Here is a 21,888-nt window from a genome sequence, read left to right as displayed (position 1 = left end):
GTGGTGCTGGTTTGTTAGTGGAATAATTTTTTTTTACAGGAAGAATAATAGCATGAAATTAGGCCAATTGGGTTCTGGTTTATCATTAAAAGTCATGTGGGATCCGAGCCCTGTTTAACCAAGTACACATTTGTGTGCTTATCCACATAGCTGGTTCCCAGCAGGAGCTGTGCTCTAGATTTTTCTTCTTCCGTAGCTCCGGCTCAGTGCTTTGTCCTTTGTGAGCCCTAAACGTCTAACAATAAGGTGCAGGACCACAGACAGTCTGCGCTGCCTAGTTTCAATTTCTCCGTAGTTACTGAAAGCACTGGAAGCCTCCCTCCAAGGTCCTCCCCTCACTATTTCCTGGTCCTTATCTAATCCTTCTAGCTATTGCTGGATGTTGCGTAATGAAGTTTCTGGGAAGCAAGAGTCTAGGCTTTCATACCCTGTCCTGGGGACCGTGCTTTTGTGGATGGCCACAGAAGCCACAGAGCAGCTGGGAGCAGGGGCCTTCTCTGTCTTGTGGAGTAGGTAGGGTTAGTAGCTATCCGTGGATGTTGAGTGGGACTCTCTTTTTGGAGAAATGAACTCTGGGAGTCCTAGAGTCATTGAGCCTGTTGATAAAACACATCTTTGGGTGTTTGAGGAGATGATTAGGAGCAAGAGGAGTAGGACCAGGAGGAGAGGGATGGACCAGGGTTTCTGAAGCTGCCGCCTCCTCCTCCTCCTCCTCTTCCTCCTCCTCCTCGAGGGCCCCCATGAGTGCTTCTCAAGAGCCTGGAACGTTCCGTGCACTCAGCGTGCTTGCAGACTGCTTCTCCTGCAGACCAGGTGTCCATCCCATCGCACATCTTCTTCATCTCCCTATGGAGCTGGCAGGGGAGCTATTCTGAGAGAAGCTTCTAGAGGCAGTGATGCCTTGGGCTTGCTCTGCGTGGAAGATGCAGGTCTATGTGTCTCACTGAGAGGGAGCTACTTCTCTAGCCCAGTAGCTCAGGGGTAAAGGACTAGTTGGGAGACATTTACAAACACACGCACCCATGTCCCTTCCTTCATGTGATGAGAGTCAGTGCTCTGACTCCTTAGGGACTGAAAGGAAGTCAAGTGGCCTAACTTCTGGTCTCCTTCCTACCCTCTTCTCTTCTTTCTCTCAACAGCCTCTCCATTACCAGGACCAGATATGGCCATGAAGCCTGATGCTGGCCCATCCCCTTTCACTGTGCTCCCCTTTGCCCCACCTACTGCTGTCCCACCAGACCAACCCCTCTGGAAGCCATCTCCACAGCCCCCCATACCTCCTGCATTCTCTCCAGGCAATCCTTTGCTCCTTTCTGCTTTCCCTAGCCCATTGTTGGTGACAGGAGGAGACTCTGGCCCCAGTGTGGCCGGAACTGGCCAGGTCATTGTCAAAGTCAAAGCAGAAGTAGGGCCAGCTGAACCCTCTCAAACTCAGAACCTTATTGTTACTCAGACAGCCCTAAACTGGATTAATTTAGGTGTTCCCTGTGGGGGCCAAGAGGGGCCTCCTCCTCCTCCTCCTCTTCCTCCTCCTCCTGTCCTTCCTCCTCCTCCTGTTCCTCCTCCTCCTCGATATGTGATAGGCCCTAATGTGAAGACCATCCTGCCTGCTGTGGCTGTTGGAGTGAGCCAGGAGGGCCCTGCAGGCCTTCCTCTGCAGGTTCTACCACCAGCCGCCCAACTGGCCCCCATTTTTCCCATGGAAAAGTCCTGGCCAGGAACACAAGTAGCAACCGTGGAAGGAGGTCCTGCCCAGAAGCCCTCTCAAGGTGACCTTGCCTGTGCTTCCAAGGGTGTTTATGAGAACTATCGTCGCTGGCAGCGCTACAAAGTCTTGGCCCGGACTCACCTAGCCCAGAGTCCTGATGCAGAGGCTCTGTCCTGCTTTCTTATGTAAGTGTGTGGGGTGTGTGTGTGTGTGTGTGTGTGTGTTGAGGGGTAGGGTGTTCTGAGATTGAGTTTTCCTAGGGCTTTTAGAGAGGAGTGGGATACACAGGTTTCGGATACCCCAGAACTCATGAAGGCAATTATGAGAGTGAAAAGACACCGTTAAGGGAATGAAGAATAGTACTACATTCTTTCTTCCTGTCTTAGAAGAACTCTTCTGGCTGGGTGGTAGTGTCTGCACGCCTTTATTCCCAGCACTCAGGAGGCAGAGGCAGGTGGATTGCTGTGAGTTCGGGGCCAGTCTGGTCTACAAAGCGAGTCCAGGAAAGCCAAGGCTACACAGAGAAACCCTGTCTAAAAAAAAACAAAAAACAAAAACCACCACCAACAACAAAAAAAACCAAACCAAAACAAAACAAAAAAGAACTGTTCGGGGACCGTTTTTCTTTCTTTCATTTTCAAAGAATACCTACAGCGTCATGAAGTGAGGCAAGCATTTTATACTAATCCTGAGAAGACTGAGAGACTTCCTGTCGTAGAGCAGGAAGCAGAGCTTGCCATGTAGGTCCCTGACTCCAAATGTCAGGGCCCTCCCTGCTTGCCTTCTGACACTGGTGACCTGGGATGAGGTGGGCTGGGCCCTGACTCATTTCTGTGGGTTGGGGAAGATGGCATTGGGCCAGGCCAAGACGTTAGTGTGTGTGAAGCCTGTCTTACTGAGGAGTCAAGGTGAACTAGGGAGGGGAGGGAGCACAGTCGACTCCACATATGCTAGGTATGTGATCCAGAGTAGGATATTTAACACCTTTGCCCTCAGTTTCCTCATCAGAAGATGGGGGGTAATTATACCTATCTGCGAGGGTTGATTAGAAGATTAAAGGTGCTTGGCAAAGTGCCTGGCATAGAAAAGAAATTCTTTAAATGGTCACTATTATTATTACTGTAAAAAGGCAATATTAAAGAGGAAGTGAGCCCACAAAAGGCTAAAATGTGCCTCCTTTAGACCAGAAGCATGGTGTCACAGGCAGTCTGTTTTTGTTTATATATCAGTCATTAGTCATCTGGGAAATTTTCTCTGCTTCCCAGCCAGACCATATCTCTCATTCGGAGACCATTGAGTAAACACTCTCTTTTTACCAGACTTTGGGGAAGAAAAAATTATACTCCCTTTCAATGGAAGAACTTCCTCATCCAGATTTTGGAGCAAGTGATCAAGAGACACTCCCAAAATCCTCAATAAACACCACCTTACTGAATTCTCAGTTTCTTGAGATGGCTCCTAAGTTCTATCTGGGGACCTGGTGGCACACCTTCTGACTAGAACCAGTGTGAGCTCTTGAGGTCTGCTTAGGATCCATCCCCTTTGGTTTCTGGCCGACTCCTGCTCTCCATGTTTCAGTGTCATGGGTAGGCATGATCCAGACCCAGTAAACAGCCACCCAGGAAGCTGATTACATGCTCAAGTCCTGGGATCTTGGCTTCTACAGTCTATGTTTACAGCAAGCTTCCCGGGTGGTTCTGATACTCAGTAATGTTTAAGGGCTTAAAAAGAAGCCAGAGAAGCTGAAATGAAGACTGTACTTTAGTCCACACTCTTGATTTTCTCTGGAGCCTTCCAGAAGTAATGGTCCAGTATTCTATCTGAAGATCTATGACAGCGTTCTGGAGCCAAAGAATGAAAATCCAATGAGGGAAAACCCAGTCTCCCAACCAAACCCCAAAATGACTATACATGATTTAATTAGAGCCTCCTGCCAGGTTTGTTAAATAAGTCTTTGGAAATTCAATAGGCTCTGGGCAGGGTTAAATCCACTCTCTCTCTCTCTCTCTCTCTCTCTCTCTCTCTCTCTCTCTCTCTCTCTCTCTCTCTCTCCTTCCCTCCCTCCCTCCTCCCTCCATCTGTCCCTCTCTTTCTCCCTCTCCCTGTTGTTGTTGTTTTGGGTTTTTTTGTTTTGTTTTGTTTTTTTGAGGTATGGTTTCTCTGTGTAGTTTTGGTTGTCCTGGAACTCATTCTGTAGACCAGGTTGGCCTTGAACTCCCAGAGATCCTCCTGCCTCTACCCCCTGAGTGCTGGGAATAAAGGCATGCACTACCTCCTGGCTGGGCTAAACCCATGTTATTGTTACACACTATAAAATGATTCCTTTTTAGTGTTCAGTTAAGGCGTGCCCGTGAGAATTAAAGGTGGGTCATTTGATTTTGTGCAAAGCACATCTCAGTGGTTAAGGTCAGCAAGAATGGCAAACAACCATAGGGGAGGCTGTGGAGTCTGGATGTTTCATGAAAATGAACTGTGACAGGGCCCGAGGGGCTTGATAGGTTTGGTGAAAGATGGGCGCTAGGGAATGAGGTGGGTGTCAGAATAAATGAAGGGTACCCGTTTACAATATGTCTGACCTAATGCGGGTTTTAGCCCAGTGCTTCGTTCCCTGGCCCGACTGAAGCCTTCTATGACCTTGGAGGAAGGACTGCCAAGGGCTCTGCAGGAGTGGGAGCACACCAGCAACTTTGACCGGATGATCTTTTACGAGATGGCAGAGAAGTGAGTTTGATGCATCCTCATTCACCCTTCTGGGGTAGGGGAGTGGTCACATGGTAGGGGTAGCAGAGACAGGCAGGTGTGTATGTGTGTGTGTGTTGGGGGGCAAGTTGTCATGGATGGACCGTCAAGATGGCTCAGCAGGGAAAGGTGTCCGCCACGGAGCCGGACAGCCTGAGTTTGAGCCTCAGGACCCACATGAAGGAAGTAGAGAAAGGGGCTCCCAAAAGCTGCCCTCTGAGGTCTACATATGCACGTTGTGTACACACACACACACACACACACACACACACACACACTATAATAAAATAAATGGAATAAACTTAAAAATAAATAGTGTCACAGGAGGAAGGCTGCAGGCTACATGATGGGTCTCCTGGATCCTTGTTGTTTCTGCCACCTAGATGCTGGGATTATTTTATTCTGTTTGCTCTTAAAAGGGCCCCTCCCCCCGGGGCCTTGGATCTATATAGGATATTAGGGTAGATAGGACCAGGTCCTTCCTGCGCCTCTGAAAATCTCATGTTGAAAGAACCTCACCGTGAAGATTCTTTTTTTTTTCCTAACCCATGTGTGTGTGTGTGTGTGTGTGTGTGTGTGTATAATTTATTCAGATTACATCTCAATTGTTATCCCCAGGTGGCAAGTTGCTGTTGATGTGGAACTTCAGAATCACTTTTCCTTTCCCTTTATTTTATTAAATAGCACAGAAAATGCTTTCTCCCCCATTCCTGAGAGGGACCAATTCTGGAAGAGGTTGGCCAGGTACTAGACACCCAGACTGGTCTCCTGCCCCTTTATCTCCCATTTCTACAGGATAGCCTTGTCATTTCTTCCAAGTGTACCTTTCTTTTCTATCAGAAGAAAGGTACACTTTTTTTTTTTTTTTTTTTTGAATCTGAAGCTTTGGCTTCCTAGGTCTACTCTTCAGGGCCTGTTCCAGCCTTTTCACTTTGCTAGGCTCTGATTCCTGGTAGTCTCTGGTTCAGGAATTCTGCCATCATTTTCAGTAGTAGAAAGGGGCCAATGAGGCTGTAAAGAGCAACCCTTTAGAGTGTATCTCTAGACCATTGCAGAGGCCAGACTGACCTCACCAAGCTCATAGGATGGAGTGAGATAGTTAGGCACAGAAGTAGAGGATGCCAGCTTGTCCTGGAGTCATTCAAACTCTATACTACTTTTTAAAATCAGCTTTTAAAGTGACCACTGAAGGTGAAGGGACAATATGATGGCATTTCCAAGAATTGTCATAAGGGTACCTACCTGTGAACGGCTTCCCTTGGCTGCCCCAACTTTAACAGTATTTAGCCAAAATGAGGGTGCTTGGTTTCTTGGCCATGTGTGGATGCTGCCTGATATCTAGGGTACTGATAGTCTGGGTTCTCCTCAGCACAGGCTGTGCCTTTTTTTTTTTTTTTTTTTTTTTAAGATTTATTTATTTATTATGTATACAGTGCTCTGCCAGAAGATCTCATTATAGGTTGTTGTAAGCCACCATGTGGTTGCTGGGAAGTGAACTCAGTGCTCTTAACCTCTGAGCCATCTTTCCAGCCCCCCTCCCCCTTTTTAAAGTTAATTCTTTTTTTTTTTTTTAATGTGTATTGGTGTTTTGCTTGCATGGTGTATGTCTGTGTAAGGATGTCAGGTCTTGGAGTTACAGACAGCTGTTAGCTGCCATGAGGGTGCTGGGATCTGAACCACTGAACCATCTCTCTAGTCTGGCTGCTCCTTCTTTACCCTCTGCAGGTTCATGGAGTTTGAGGCTGAGGAGGAGACACAGATGCAGAAGGCACAGCTGCCGAATGGGTCCCTGGGTCTGTCCCCTGCAGTCCCTTTGAAACTTGATCTTCCAGGGCCTCTGGTCCCTGAGGCTTGCCAGCAGCCCGGTAAGGCTACCCACAAACCAGATAAGGATTAGGAAAAAGTTTTGCTTTTGTTTCTGTCACTTTTCTTTCCCAGAAGTGACATTTCATGAGCCAAACACAAGGTCCCATAGGCAGCTGGGGTCTTGGCTTCCATTGTCTTGAATTAGCTATTGATCTTGGCCAGGGAAACTGCACTCTCATGTAGACTGTGTATGATGAGCCTTGTACCTTGCCACCCTAAGACATGGGGGTTGGATCCGGCAGTTCCTTGGAATGTCAAGATGTGTGGAAAGCCTTCTCTCTCATAGCCTGCAGCTTTTATGTTTTCTCACCCAAAAGCTTGATCCCATTCTGAAGTCAATTCTTGGACCCAGATTTCTTGCCTTACAAGTATCACTGGGAAGTAGACACCAAAGTTTCTCTCTCACTATCCATCACCCTTCTCAGTGTACATTCCGAAGAGGGCAGCTTCTAAGTCCCGGGCTCCCCGCCGGCGGCAGCGCAGACCCCAAAGGCCTCCCGCTCCTGAGGCACCCAAAGAGATCCCACCAGAAGCTGTGCAAGAATATATTGACATCATGGAAGGGCTGATGGGGAGCCACGCGGACACTGGGAAGACAGAGGAGGAAGAGGGGCAACAGGAGGGTACAGGGACGTTTCCAGACCCAGGTCTTCTGAGCTACTTTGATGAGCTGTGTTCTCAGGAAGTCTTTGTCTCCAAGGTGAGCTGGGTCCACGTGGCTCATTTCTAATAGATACTTAGAGGCTGGGTACTATGGGGCGGCAGCCATCTGGGGTTCTGCATATGGCAGAAGGCTCCATTCTATAATCTGGAAATGGGTATATGTGCATGCACACAGAAGTAGCTGGTGGTAACAACTACCACCGATTTTTGTAACAAACTCCAGGGTGAAAGTGGGGGTATATATTCAGATCTCGCCAATGGACAGCGCATTCTCCACAGTTGTGTGCAGAGCAGGGACTCACTCTGACATGAACTCTGGTACCCCTTATTTGACCACTTCCCCTTGGTGGGGAGGCCTGGTGGCACTCAGAGGAAGGGTAAGCAGGCTACCAGGATGAGACCTGATAGGCTGTGACCATATGGGTGGGGGAGGAGGTCCCCTTCTGTTACAGACCTAGAGGAGGGGAATAGGGTGAAAGAGGAAGGGAGGCAGGAACGGGAAGATACAAGTGAGGGGATAACAATTGGGATGTAATCTGAATAATAAAATTTAATAAAGAGAGAGAGAGAGAGAGAGAGAGAGAGAGAGAGAGAGAGAGAGAGGGAGGAGCTGGAGAGATGGCTCAGCGCTTAAGAGCACTGTCTACTCTTCCAGAGGACCCGGGTTCAATTCCCAGCACCCACATGGTGGATCATAACCATCTCTACTGAGAACTGGTGCCCTTTTCTGGCCTGCAGGCACACATGCAGGCAGAGCACTGTATACATAATAAATAAGTCTTTAAAAGAAGGAGGAGGAGGAGGAAGAGGAGGAGAAATAAAAGTGGGGGTGTGTACCTCATAGTGTTGCCTCTAGAGCACCGGGCCTTACGGGCTACTTCATATCCAGATTTACGCTATTATTCTTCCTGTTCCCCAGGTGGAGGCGGTTATCCACCCTCAGTTTCTGGCAGATCTGCTGTCCCCAGAAGCACAGAGAGATCCTTTGGCTTTAATTGAGGAGCTAGAGCAAGAAGAAGGGCTTACTCTTGCCCAGGTAAAGTTGGGAAGCAGATAACACCAGGAACAGGAGCTCTGCTTGGTTTTGTATAACTCTTTGGTATCCTGATACTGTTTTAGAGGATTCAGGGTTGGGTTCTGGATCTAGAACAAGCGGGTAGGGGATTGTGTGAACAAAGCACACGGGTGAGGAAAGGCTCTCAGCAAAGGAATAAAGCTCCAAGGCAGAAAGAGGTTGCAGTACCTATCTTTGATTCCATCACTTAAACACTTGCTGTTCTTCCTCACACTACCTACCGTCTCCTACCGCCCACTCAGCCACCTCTTCTCCTAACCATGTATAGAACTGGCATCTGTCACTTCCCTTCCAGCTGGTCCAGAAACGACTCTTGGCCTCGGAGGAGGAAGATGCACAGGACCCGCCAAGCTGCAGTGGAGCTCAGTCTGACTCAAGTCCTCCTGTTTCTGATGAAGACGAAGATGGGGGTCGGAGGGGTCGGTCCTCACCTGGGCTTCAGGGGGGCGCTGCGGGCACTGTTCGCATTGGAAAATCTGCTTCTCCAGGCAAGCAGGCAAGAGAAATGCATGGTGGGCAGGAACCAGTGCTAGGTGGTCCATGGGGGATTCACAAGGATGGGAACGTGCTGCCATCCTCTATCAGCTGGGACCTGCAGCTAGAGCTGGCAGCTTCACAGGGGATGCAGGAACCCCTGGGGATGGAGAGAGAAGGGTCTGGGAAAGCTATAAAACAGCTACCTGCAACTCACGGTGGCGTCCTAGGAAGCACTGGGTCCTTTGAACACTACCCAGTAGCAGATAGGAATCCAGAGGCTTTACCTTTTTGTTGGCAAGAAGATCCCCAACCCATGAGAGCCCCCAGTTTGGGTGTTGGACTTGTAGAGCCAGTTCCTCTGCTAGGGCTTGGGTTAGAAAAGCAGGCCTTGGAGTTGCAGATAGGACCACAGATCGGGGGAGTTGGGGTGCTTACTCAAGGGAGAGAACTTTCAGCGGTGTCCCAGAAAGGCTCTTCAAGAGCCATGTGGGGAGGTGACAGAGGTCCTGACATGGTCCAGAGTTACGATCAGAACCATTCCCCTGGAGCAGATGGCAACCTAGACAGCATTTCTCTCAGCCCAGAACTGTGGCTGAGCAGTGACATGGATGCTGTGGGTGTGGAGTTGCCCTTAGAAATCGAAACGGTCTTAGATAGCATCCAAGATGAGACATGTATAAGGCAGGACCAGGCACTGGGTCCCCGAGACAGTGTTTCTCCAGGTCCTAGAAAAACCACAGTGCCCGAGAATATGGGGGTTGGTGAGGTTCCCTATGGAGGCACAGATGTGACAGCTGTCCTAGAACAGAGAAACCCCTGTAGCTTGCCAGGGTCTCTGATGGCCAATGGTCCAGCTTTGAGGTCCCAAGAAGATCAAGAGCCGAGCCCTGGGACCATACAGGATCCTAGTGATCTGTGGGATGAAGCTTGCTCCCCATTGCTGGAAGCACTTGACCCCTCCACACTTGGCTCTTCAAAAGACACCCCGATATCCACCTGCCAAGGCAATCTCCTTATCCTTGGGACCCAGGATGCCTCCTCCTCTTCCCCCCAGGCTAGCCAAAAGGCAGAGAGCAGAGATAATCTACTTTTTCCTCTATTGGAAAACATAGAACAGGTCAACATACTAGATGTTAGAAATGACAGTGGTCCCCAACCAGGGGTCAGTAAGGATTCCTTCTCATCAAAGTTTAATTCTTATAATCTCCAAGGAGAGGGCAGGGAAGATACTGTCTCCTCCAAACCTACGGACCTTGATCCTTTACAAGACAGTCAAGAATCTTATACATTCGAGGCTGCCAAGTCAACATCTGGCCAGGGCCTGGGAAGCACTTCCCCTAGGTGGGGAACTAGGGGTGCTTTTGTTCTGAGAGAAATCCCTATTAGAGAAACACACAACTCAGTAGATAGGGCAAAAGGAAGTGAGAAAGAAGAGGAGGAGGGGGAGGAAGAGGAGGAAGAGGAGGAGGAGGAAGAAGAGGAGGAAGAGGAGGAGGAAGAGGATGGAGAACTCTCCAACTTTGCCTACCTTTTGGCTTCAAAGCTTAGCCTCTCTTCAGGAGGGCTTCCTTGTCATCCCTCTCGAGGTCAGGGAGTCTCGAAAACATCCCACCTCTCTACTCAAGTAGATGACTGTGGTCAACCTTCATCCCCTTCTGGGATGCAAGCCCTAGTTGGGGGCCCAGCTACTGATGTAGAGCGACCCCAGCTCAGAGCTCAGCTTGATGGTTCAGGGCAGAAGCCCCTTACCCTGGAATTGGTGCAGCTCCCACAGCCTCGTAAAAGGCGGCGTGACAGTTTAGTCACAAGCAAAAGGAAGAAACGCCGTCGTAGCCACTAGGAAGCAGAGGGCCACCCTGCTTCACCCAGCAGCACCCAAAGGTGGGTGCCCCAGTGCCTATATTACTGTTGTTGCTCCCCAGTGGAGAAGCAGCCCCAGCCTGATGCTGTTTTTGTTGTGCAAGAAGCTGGAGAGCCTGGGACAAAGGTCAGACTGGCTAGCTTGCAGAGGGTCTTTAGTGGGAAGGAAAGGGAGAGGACTTTGGGAAGTTATAAGGAAAAATATTGTTTTTGGTTGGAAAACGCTACGTGCTCTTTTGTGTGAGCATCCTGGTTGTGACATAAAGTGCTATAATAAAGGTAGATTCTGTACATCCATCTACTATGCCACTAGACTTTTCTTGGTTCCCTGCTATGTTTTGCTAAGACCTACGTTCATGACCAGACAGACCAGACAGATGGGTTCTAAAACAGTTGTACCAAATGGTTATCTATTCCCCCTTCCTAAGCTAGAACCCAGCACTGGCAGGTCTTGTCTGGATAGCCTATTATTATCTGCCTCTGGGGGGTGTGGAGGAATGATGCGTATTTAGGTCAGATCTGAGATTTGACTTTCTACATCTAATTTATTTTACATTTTTGTGTCAAGACAGAGCACGCTGGGTGCTTACGAGAGCAGGGTCCGGGGACTTTTCTTCCTTTAAGGGCCAGACAGGAAGGACTTTTATGTCCTTGGCCTCCTGTCACTGTAGGAGAAGCACTGTGAGGCTGGTGAGACCTGGAGGATACTGATTTCCTGACACAGGTCTCTGCTCCAAGTATGGGCGACAGAATAAACTCTCAGTGGGACTGTTAAATATGGAAATGGTAGTAAGCTATATTTTCATCTTTAATGAGGACAGAACAAGAGGGAACGGGCTGAAAAAGAGGTTCATGAAGAAGTCAGTTAAGGAGGTGGCAACAGGAGGGGAAGATACAAAGTCATTTTATGCTTTCCGTAACGGAAATACCCCAGTCTGTTTGTGAATGAGAGAATTCAGGTATGGCCAAGATCAATCTTTGGAGTGTTTTTGTTGTTGTTGTTGTTTTGTTTGTTTGTTTTCAAATTCCAATGGAAATCTGGCAACCAACCATCTCTTTCCTTCACAACTAATGATTCCACCCACGGGACCAAGCTTTACTTTTTTTAAATAGATATATATTTATATTTATATATAAAATAGTCTTTTACAAAAAAAAAAACCCACCAAACAAAAAATTAAAACAAACTAAAAAAAAACAAAACAAAAAAACCCAAACGAACAATGATATAACCAAAAAAATCAAACAGGAGCAGAGATGGGACTGAGGCATAGGGTAGGCCACTGGCACTGTCCTGAGAGCAGGGCTGGACTTGAGCTGAGAAGAAAGTTGGGGGGCTGAGGTGCTCAGTCATCCTTCTGCTTGGGGCCTTGTACAGTCCCGTTGGCCAGGGCAGTGGGGTCACTGGGGGATGAGGCATTTGGTATCTGGGAGGTGCTTCGAGGCTTGTGTGGGGGGCGTAGGTAGGTGCTGAAAAGCTTTCCATACAGAGGGTCGTGGAGGGAGAAGCTCTGGAATTGACCTGGCCAGGAAGAAGAAATGGGAAATGGAAAAGTGAAACCACCTAAGAGTGAGAAGAGAAAGCCTCTCCTTTCTCTTTCTTCAGAACTGGTATACCCAGCCCCTCTGATCTGTTTCCTCACTTGCCTGTTTTTCCCGCCCACTCTGTCTCTCAGAGGCTCTAATTCCTTACACTGGCCACCAACCCTCTTTCACGGCCAGCTCAGTGTTCAGGACGTATCCTGGGGCAGACGGTAACCCTGGTGTCTGTGCATGGGGGGAAGACAGTGACTCACAGAGGGAGAGGCCTTGGCTGCATCCAGGCTGGCACAGCTCGGCATGCAAACTCGTGGCAGCAGGGCGGGGTGAACCCAGCAACAGGTGCAGGATGGTGCTGAAGCCCTCTTTGTACAGCAGGCGACCAGGTCCTTCTGCCTGCTCTTCAGCAAAGAGCTTGGGAGAGGGAGAGAGGGAGGGAGGGAGAGAGAGAGAGAGGGAGGGAGAGAGAGAGAGAGAAATCTCTGTCAAGTTCTCTCCTCCAGACATTGCCTCAAGCTGACTGAGAAGCCTGCCCAACGGGCTGCACATAAGCCATATTAGACCTCTAGAGCCTCTTCTTTCAGGGGAACTGTAAGCCATCTAGTTTTTGCCTTCTTGTTTCCAGCTGGGCCTCAGGAGATACTGGAGACAGGCAGTTTTAGGTAGTGTGTCACTGGGGCAGGATGCTGAGCATGCATTGTCTAAGAGCTACTGGGAACAGCGCAATATATCGCCCTCCTGGGATGGAGCTGTGGGGTAAAGCATATCAGCAGTCTTCCCTTAAAGGTACCTCAAAGGCCAGGCGAGTCAGCTCCTCCAGGTTCCTGGCCCCATCCAGGGCTGCTAGGGCAAGAGCCACATTTCGGAAGTCCACCAAACCCTTGGCATCCTGGAGGGTGAGAAACCAGAGCCATGTGGGGAGGGACCGTACATCTTCCTACTGCTCTCTGGCCTTTGGGTTCTCTGCAGTAGGCTTACAAATGATGCTTGTGACCACTCTGCTCAGAACGGAGTATTGCACTCCCCAGGGCTCCAGAGAGTTCTCAGGTCCCCTCCACGATCCCTTTCTGCAGTAAGCTATACCAAATGGTGTGCTGATGAGACCCTCCCGCTGACATCTAGGAACATCAGGGAATCCCCCAGGAATGCTGAAGTTACCGTCCATCATCGTCCAACAATCCTGGTTTCCAAGCCAGACAAACTGGTTTTCCTCTGACCCAGCCTATGTAGGAAAACTGGTCCAACAGACTGAAGGGGGGAGGGGGGAGGCAGCATACTGGCCTAACTTTTTTTTTTTTTAACTGAAAATCCAAACAGGATAGCTGCTGTGCCAGGTCTATGGGGGAATGTTGGCTGAGATGGGGGCAGTCTTCCCAATCTTTTTTTTTTTTTTTTTTTGCTTTTTCAAGACAGGGTTTTTCTGTATAGCCTTGGCTGTCCTGGAGTCACTTTGTAGACCAGGCTGGCCTTGAACTCACAGCAATCTGCCTGCCTCTGCCTCCCAAGTGCCGGGATTAAAGGTGTGTGCCACCACCGCCCAGCTTGAGTCTTCCCAAATCTTAAGATATCCATACTGCTCCAAACTTTAAAAAAGTTTAAAATATTTTTTTCAATTTATTTATTTTTATTTTACATGCACTGGTGTTTTCCGTGCATTATCTACATCTATATTTATACGTCTGCCTGTGTGGGGGATGTTGGACCCCCTGAAACTGGAGCTACAGACAGTTCTAAGCTACCATGTGGGGGGCTGGGGATTGAACCTTAGATCTCCGGAAGAGCAACCCGTGCTCTTAACTGCTGAGCCATATCTCCAGTCCCCAAACTTAAAACTTTTAGACAGCGTCTAACTGTATCGTCAGGCTGGCTTTAAACTTATGATCCATTTGTTCTGTCTTGAGTATTGACACCCACAGACTGTGTCTTAACACAAAAAGGGCCCTTTGAGGGGTATAAAGAGCACCTGCCCAGTATAAAAACCTTAAGTGTCTGTCGGGCATGGTGGCCATGCCTTTAATCCCAGCACTCGGGAGGCAGAGGCAGGTGGATCGCTGTGTGTTCGAGGCCAGCCTGGTCTACAAAGCGAATCCAGGGCAGCCAAGACTAACACAGAAAGACCCCGTCTCAAACAAACAAACAAAACAAAACAAACAACCCCCCCAAACCTTAGGGAATTCCTAGCACTTAAAAGGAAAACACAAACAAAAAAATCAGAATTATAATTTGATAGGGAACTTGGGTTATATTTCTGTAAATACACTTTGCCAAAATTGAGCTGGGCATGGTCACCGGGACTCCATCTCTAAACCCTGAGCTCACTGGCTCAGAGGGCAAGCCACCCATTTTGCTGCAGGTTCTAGCTCGATTACCTGCTGGAAGTAGCTGAAGGCACCAGCCACCGTCTTAGGATCTGAGATCTGTAGCTGCTGGGCAAATGCCTCCTGGCTGACCATTCGACTTCGGCCTGGCTCTGCCCCCATGTCCACGCAGCCAGGGGACAGCCTACAACGGAATGGTTGACAGCAGAGTTGATTCGAGTTTCTTTCTGGCTACGTCATACACAACCTCGCCCCAGGCTCTGGGCTCCTAGGGCAGGATCTGACCCCTTGAATTAAGGGTCAAATCCAGCACAGCACTCCTTCCTTTCCCCATTCTCCCCTTTCAGGGATGCTGTTCATGTCTTCACCTTGGAGGTAACTTACCCGGCCTTCTGTAGTACCTTTCCCAGCTCCCAGAGCCGTGGTTCCAGTGCAACCTTCAGCTGGCCCACCACAATCACAGGGAGACTCCCTACAAACTCACATTCAGTGGCTGGAATGCCCAGGGCTCTACAGGACAAAGACGGACGGAGATCAAGGGGAGGCGGCAAAAAACATTTCTGTGGTTTCATTACCTCTGTCTCACTGAAATGGTCAGTCTCCTGTATCTTTTCTCCCCTTGGTCTCACAGTGGTCCAATAGCCCCCCACCCCACCCCCCATCTCCTTGCCTCAAAACCTCCCCCCCCTTGTGGTCCCTTTGCTTGGCGTTAACTGCTCCAGGAAATACTTGGCAGATACCAGGAAATATTTCTAACACTCACTGTGCCATGACTCTCTGGACATTGTTGGCGTAAAGGGTGGGGTCCTTACTCTCCTCAGGGCTGGGTTGATAGACAGGGAGGAACTGAAACACAGACAGATGCAGCTCTCATCAGGAGCTGAAAGTCAGCCATGGATACTACTACTCTATTCTTCCCGTCCCACCAAGTGTGGGGGGGGCACAGGGGCGGGTGGGATGGGGTGGGGTGGGTTGGAGTGGTGGTCATACCTCTACTTCCACGATGCTGCAAGGCTGAGAGGCTGTGAGCCAGAGGACTTTGAGCCTAAGAGAAGAGAGATGGGTGTTTGCTACTGTTTAACTACAGGCTGCTCCTCCTGAGCAAGGCATCGGGATGTTCTCTTAGTGACAGGGGGAAAAAAATGGGACCCTTGGCTCCAGTTAGCTGGGGGGCTGGGAGAAGGGCCAGTAGGTGACGGGTAGAGACAAACGCTGCAGGAACAAAAAACAGGGGAAGAGCTGTAGGCAAGGGGCAAGTCTGGGAACCAAGGCGATGGAACCAGCCTCCAACTCCCCCAAGCCCCAATGAAAAGAACCCCACAAACAAGAAACACAGGATGGTAAGTTAAGAAGGAACTGTAATTACAGCAGGAATGATTCAGGTGGGAGGGTTAGAAGTGCTGCCAAGGGATATGGGGAGGTCAGAGGGCACTCTCCTCCAGAGTTCTCTCAGTCCTACAGGGGTGGGTCAGTCATCTCTTCTAGAGATTGGACCAGGAATGCTCTGCTAGACCTCACTCCCCCACCCACACCCCCACAACATCGGAACTCACACTCCAGGGCCCCTCCACGCCCAGCTGGTGGTGTCCTATGGGAAAGGCAGAGGGGAGAGGCAGAAGGTTACTCTTCTTTCTGGAAGCTGGCCACTCTCCTTTAGCAGAGACCCCCCCCCCAACCTCACCTCATGCTTCACCCCCAGACGCAGGCGCCATTGGCAGTTTTCACTTACTCCGATTTAGGAGGGAATGCATGCTCCCGGCTCCCACCCTTTCATCCACTGAGACTCACCAGATTGTTGGGGTATCGGATGAGGACAGGCTGCACAGGCACTCCTGCGATGAAGGCTCCTAAACCCCACGTCCACCCCCACCCCGTAAGGCAGAAGTCAGTACGTGGAGGCAGCTACACTGCACGAGGGTTTGGGGCAAAACCCAAATGATGCGCGGCTTTTTGCTCTACTACGGATTTTCCCGCTGCCTTGCCTTGTCAGAGAGGTAGGAGCCTCCTTGTCACCACTGCCCCTCCCTCTCCCCTCCTCCCGAAAGCTCCACCTCTCCCACCACCTTATCACCCCCCACCCACCCACCCTTTAGCTCACCTGGTTTGAACTTCAGCAGGGCCTTCTTGTTGGAACAGGTACCTTCAGGAAAAAATAGTACCTGGGTGAAAAACAAAACGAAAGCCCCAAAGCACGGAGTGAGGTAGGGAAGAAAGAGGAACCGTTCCTTTACAGCACATGAAGCAAAGCGTTCAGAGATACCTGTACCCACCTGAGGCCACTTGCCTCCTGAGGTAGCCCGCCTCCTGACCTCTTCAACTACTCTTCTGCGGGAAGCAGGGTCCTGCCGGGAGACTAGGATGGCTTGATTGAATCGAAGAAGGGCTGGGTCGGGTAGGTTACAAGGAGGAGTCACTTGGTTACTGGCCCTGAGGCACTGACATCTGGCAGCCTCAATTTCCTCAACAGTGTAAGATTATTTCAACAATCCATTTATTGCTACACTCTATTTATTGTAGCCTGGCTTTTCTAGCACCTGTCTCTGGCCCCAGCCTTGAGAGTCTGAGATCACATTTCATCTGCCAACAGTCAAGCAAGCACCCTCCTAACTTTTTCTCTCCGTACTGGAAGCCGGTCCTCTCTAGTGTTTCCATTTCTGACTTTTCTTTTTTTGGCCCAAAGTTGCCATTCCTCCCCCCTATGCCTTCTTGAACTCTCTCACCTCCGATGACAGGCACAGAAAGATTCTCAGCTCGAGACACAACCTTGGGCAGGTCACAGGGTAGCAGGATGATCGGGTCGAAGAAAGTAGAGTGGGGGGCGGCGACCAGGACGGGGGCTTCGAGGCGAGAGGCCCTCTGGCCTCGAACTCGGATCCGAAGGAAGCCAAGCAGGAAAAATAGCAAGCGGCTCAGACCAAGAACCCCGTTGTGGCATACAGTCCTGTCAGGGCAAGGCTTCAGGGTCAGTGGAGGAGGGAGTTGACCCCCTTAATCCTGTCCCCAATCCAGGCACCCAGGAAAATGAGACACCTCCCTCTTTCTCCCTCAAAAGTGGCCACTGAGTTGAAGTAATTTGGACATGTCACTTAGACAATGAGGTACCTCGGACACTGATACCTCATTTAACGGTCTCAGACCCTTCCCATGTGGGTGGGGTGCTGGTGGAGCGGAGCGTATAATAGGGCTGAGAAATGGTCTCAGGAGTTGGGTCCCACTTACTTCCTCCATCCTGTAATTGGTTCCTGAAGCTGCTCCTCAGTGAGACCTGCTACTTGGAGCCATGCGAAGGGCCAGAGGAGAAAGAGGACGATAAAAGCCAGAAGCACTCGGATTGGGGCCAGCAGTACCCCCAGGAGGCAGAACTGCAGAAGGGTAGGAGAAAATGTCCCTCAGGACTCCTACAAGGAGTGAATAGTTAACCCCTCAGGGGCAAATAGTTAACATCTTGTAGGTGACAGGGTAAAGGCACAGGGACCAAGTGGGATGAAGAAAATACAAGGGAGGCCAGGAGGATAAAATACCACTAGGTGACTTATCTTCTCACTCTGAGTGGTCTCCCACCTATAAAGGCTAGGGTCATAAAATGCACCTAGTACTTCGAATGGTTGTTAAGAGGATTTAGTGAGCTGGGAGGTAGTGGCAGCCGCCTTTAATTCCAGCATTCAGGAGGCAGAGGCAGGTGGATCTCGTGAGTTAGAAGCCAGCCTGGTCTACAGACAAAGTTCTAGGACAGCCAGGGTTGTACGGAAAAACAGTATCTCAGTCCCCGCCCCCCACCCCCTCCATAAAAAGAGGATTTAAAGAGAAAACGCGGTGAAGGTGTCCAGCACCGTGTTTGATGTAGGTTAGAGACAGATCTTCCCCAACATTCTATCCCCTTCCATAAATAGGTCCTATGTCAAACAAACACTGTACAGGGCTCTTTCCACGCTTCGGGCCCAAGGAGCAGATGGGTGGAAACACAGAGATCCACTTTTCAAAAGCCTCAAGTCAATCAATCCCTAGGCTGGTACTGCAGAACAGCAATCCTTAGGTAACACTCAACCCTATTCCACATGGTAAGGGTTGCCAAGGGCCAGGGTGACTCCAGAGGCTTCCTTAGGTTTGAGCAGGTAAATAAACCTGCCCTTGGGGGCCGGCCTCAGGGGAGGTGATCACAGCAGAAACCTTGGACACTTCCTCCCTACACCACCTCCTGGCTACCCTAGGGTGGTGCGTCCCTCTACTTCCTGTAGCCAACCCCCCTCCCAGTCTCCCTGCCCCCAACAGTAGGTGCTGCAGTGAGGGGGGTGGTAGCGGAAAGAAGAGGAGGTGTTGGAAGGGCACAAGGACGCAGTCTCCGAGGCCAAACCGTTTGAGTCGGAGCCCTGGAGAATCGCTGAGCACACCCCTGCCCCCACCCCGGGCTTTCCGTAGCCTCCAGCTCCATCCTAGCTCATCAACCTCCGAAGGATGTACTCCGCATTCTCCAGTGTCCTCCATCTCTCCTATCCTTGGGTCTCCTTCAGTCCTCCCTCCTCACCCACTCGTTTCCTCCACACTTCTGAGCTTGTCTGTCGCTTAAGCTCGTACCCTCATCAGGGCTTCTCGCCTACCCCCGGCCGCCCCCACGTGTGCACTCCGGGACACCCTCTCTACAAGCTTCTCAGCCGCCTCCTCTCGCATCCCCTTGCCCATCTCCGCCACGGTTCCTCACCACCGGGCCTCCCTACCTCAACCAGTCCTCCGCACGTCCCCAGCCCACACCTTACCTTAACCCTCTGGAGGCCGGAGAGGTGTAACTCATGCACAAACGGGTTTGGGGACGCTGAGGGCCCAGAGGTGGGATCGAGGGGGGCCCAGGCCCCAGGACTTCCCTGGCTCATGGTGGGAGAAGGTGGAGAGAGGGCCACGGCCCCCCCCCCACTCCCAGTCGGGGCCCCGCTCCCCGTCCGGCTCTGCAGAGCAGCACCGCTCGTGCGGTGGTGGCAGCGGCGGCGCTCTGGTCCCAGCCCCGCCTGGTGCCGGCCGAGGGGCGGGGAGCGGCGACGCCGCCCGGGCCGCTCGCGTTGTCAGGGCGCCGGCCGCGGGGCGGGGCTTGTGGCTCCCCGGCGTCCCCGCTCACCCGCGTTCTCCACGGCCCCTCGCGCTATTCCGAGCGCGGCGCCCCGAGGACTTAGCCGCCCCTTTCCGAGGGTCTCGGGCTGGAAGCGGGGCGCGACGAGGTGGGCGCGCAGCCGAGCGCCTTGGGCACCTTTCCCGGAGCTGCGGCCGCCGCGCGAGCGCACGCGGGGTGGAGCCCTGGGTCAGGGCAGCGTGCGGAGGCCGGCAGCTGCAGAAGGAGGTTGGGCCACTGGGTCCCCGCCACTCTTCGACCCCAACATCCCCATCTCCGAGGCGGACCACCTCTTTCCTTCCCGGTTTGTGTGCCGCCATAGCGGAGCTCGCGCCCTCTCGCGGCTGTACTGCGCGTGGCAGTTCTCGGCGTCCGCGCCTGCGGGGCTGCGTGAGCCCCGGTGACCCGCGTGCCGGCATCCCACGATGCTTACTGGGTGTACGTCCCCCAATCCGGCAAAGCTCGGTTAGGGGGTCTCAGGTTCTCTACTGGTTTCCCTCTGGAATATGGAGGACACCTAAATTCCTGTTACCTGTAACCCGCTACTGCCCTAAAAACACACTGTACAGCATCTCAACTGATGGAGCAATGAGCGGACTTTGAAACCCTTTTTGGGTCTCAGGAACCAAACTCCGGTCATCAGACTTGGCAGCTGAGGCAAGCAGCTTTTATGGGATGAATCATCCTACAAATCTGTTAGGGGAATTTTAAAAAATAAAGTTCTGGGGTATGGGAGAGAGAGAGAGAGAGAGAGAGAGAGAGAGAGAGAGAGAGAGAGAGAGAGAGAGAGAGAGAGAGAGAGAGAGAGAGAGAGAAAGAGGACATTGAAAGGGAAACTAAGTAGGAGCCTGAAGTCGCTCCTGCCCAGATTGTGCCTCAGTCCCCTCTAACTGTACCACTTACAGCATTGACTGTACCCACAAGAAGAGGCAGTGTCAGTACAACTAGAGCATCCTCGTTAAGATTTACAGTTCCTATATCTGCAAGATTGTGTGCGCCTTCTCTCCCTCTCCTTCATATGCTGAAGTCCTCGTGCCCCCCACACCCCACCACCCACCTCCCGTGATGGTTTAGACCTTTGGGAAATACGTCTCCTTGTTGTGGCAATATACCTGCTAGAAGCAGTTTCAGAAAGGAAGGGTTATTGTGGGTCACAGTGAGGATTCCAGTCTGTCACCTCAGGCGTGAGGCAGCGTCAGGGGCAGGTGCAAGGAAGCAGAGAGAAGGGGATGCTAGTGCTCAGCTCATTCCTTAATCCTTTTTTATTCGTGGGCCCCAGCCCACGGAATGTTGCCACCTACATTCTTGGTGTGTCCTAGGGAACCTTTCTTTAGTTAAACCTTTCTGGAAACACCCTCACAGACGTGCCCAGAGGTGTGTCTCTATGATGATCTCTAAATCCCATCAAATTGACCTTTGAGGACCATCACTAGGCAAGACTCTAAGATCACAGTACTTATAAGGGAGGGAGGGAGAAAGAGAGAGAGAGAGAGAGAGAGAGAGAGAGAGAGAGAGAGAGAGAGAGAGAGAGAGAGAGAGAGAGAGTCCTGTCTGTACAGTCCTGAGACCCTACTGTTTCAGCTCCCAAATCCTGGGATTTCGTGCTTGTGTCATCACATCTGGCTTAAAATAGTTAAAAACAAAAACAAAACAAAACAAACTAATCCTACAGAAGATTCTATTCTTTCTTTTACATAGTACTTAAAAGAAGGCAGGTTTAGTATAATACATGTTTTCCAAAGCAGTTTCACTATCTTTTCGTATTTGTTTTTTATTTTGTTTTGTTTTGCTTGAGACAGCATTTCTCTGTGTAGCCTTGGCTGTCCTGGGACTTGCTCTGTAGGCCAGGCTGGCCCCAAATTCAAAGAGACCCACCTGCGTCTGCCTCCCCAAGTACTGGGATTAAAAGGCATGCACCACCACCACCTGGCCTAGTTCCACTATTTTTATAATCTTATTTTCAAGTTAAGGCACTTCATAAATCATAAACGTCATTTGGTTGTTATACCTTTAGTATTTATTGTTACATTAAAATTTTTTTATTTTATGTGAATGCATTTTTTTAACTCTAAAGGTAACCATATGCAACTAACTTTTCATGATATACAGTTTGGCTATGTATCCATTTTCTTTCCTTTTCTTTTTTCTTTTTTTCGTTTTTTGAGACAGGGTTTCTCTGTAGCCTTGGCTGTCCTAGACTCACTTTGTAGACCAGGCTATCCTTGAACTCACAGTGATCCGCCTGCCTCTGCCTCCTGATTGCTGGGATTAAAGGCGTGCACTACCACACTCGGCTTATGTATCCATTTTTCAAACAAGTAAAAACCCACAAAACAAAACAATAACAACAAACACAAAACAGAAGTAAATTCTCCCCAGGACCTATGATCTCTCCCAGCCATAGGTTTCTGACCATTTTTTTTTTTTTTTCATTTTTTGAGACAAGGTTTCTCTGTGTAGCCTTGGCCATCCTGGACTCACTTTGTAGACCAGGCTGGCCTTGAACTCACAGCAATCTGCCTGCCTCTGCCTCCCCAGTGCTGGGATT

At 50.4% G+C, this 21,888-nt stretch overlaps 2 protein-coding genes across 2 annotated transcripts in view; one reads left to right on the top strand and one right to left on the bottom strand.

Moving 5' to 3' along the window:
* Window positions 1–10,368, top strand: part of Nutm1 (NUT midline carcinoma family member 1) — an 11,903-nt gene extending 1,535 nt beyond the window's left edge. The window contains exons 2-8 of the mRNA XM_051144893.1: window positions 1,140–1,893; window positions 4,301–4,429; window positions 6,173–6,312; window positions 6,739–7,013; window positions 7,896–8,012; window positions 8,347–9,981; window positions 10,072–10,368. Coding sequence (XP_051000850.1) covers window positions 1,140–1,893; window positions 4,301–4,429; window positions 6,173–6,312; window positions 6,739–7,013; window positions 7,896–8,012; window positions 8,347–9,981; window positions 10,072–10,368 — 3,347 coding nt within the window. The remainder of the gene's footprint in view (window positions 1–1,139; window positions 1,894–4,300; window positions 4,430–6,172; window positions 6,313–6,738; window positions 7,014–7,895; window positions 8,013–8,346; window positions 9,982–10,071) is intronic.
* A 1,254-nt stretch (window positions 10,369–11,622) lies between these two features.
* Lpcat4 (lysophosphatidylcholine acyltransferase 4) lies at window positions 11,623–19,248 on the bottom strand. The gene is made up of 14 exons (XM_051144320.1): window positions 18,997–19,248; window positions 17,465–17,607; window positions 16,966–17,186; window positions 16,516–16,628; window positions 16,344–16,404; window positions 16,034–16,092; window positions 15,799–15,833; window positions 15,236–15,290; window positions 15,009–15,091; window positions 14,630–14,755; window positions 14,297–14,429; window positions 12,718–12,816; window positions 12,185–12,341; window positions 11,623–11,910 (listed from the first exon to the last, which is right to left on the bottom strand). The coding sequence occupies exons 1-14, from the start codon at window positions 19,108–19,110 to the stop codon at window positions 11,735–11,737; spliced, it is 1,575 nt and encodes a 524-aa protein (XP_051000277.1). The 5' UTR covers window positions 19,111–19,248; the 3' UTR covers window positions 11,623–11,734.
* Window positions 19,249–21,888: the final 2,640 nt, after the last annotated feature.

This window comes from Acomys russatus, chromosome 4 (genome assembly GCF_903995435.1).
Source record: "Acomys russatus chromosome 4, mAcoRus1.1, whole genome shotgun sequence".
Lineage (NCBI taxonomy): Eukaryota > Metazoa > Chordata > Mammalia > Rodentia > Muridae > Acomys > Acomys russatus.
This window is presented reverse-complemented; position numbering and strand designations above follow the sequence as displayed.

Bases quoted from the DNA above. Each gene is read 5' to 3' on its own strand.
- Lpcat4 (XM_051144320.1), bottom strand. From the start codon at position 19,110: ATGAGCCAGGGAAGTCCTGGGGCCTGGGCCCCCCTCGATCCCACCTCT. The intron at 17,187-17,464 runs GTAAGTGGGACC...TTGCCCTGACAG, and splicing joins CCAATTACAGGATGGAGGAA to GACTGTATGCCACAACGGGG. The intron at 15,834-16,033 runs GTGAGTCTCAGT...CCTTTCCCATAG, and splicing joins TCCGATACCCCAACAATCTG to GACACCACCAGCTGGGCGTG.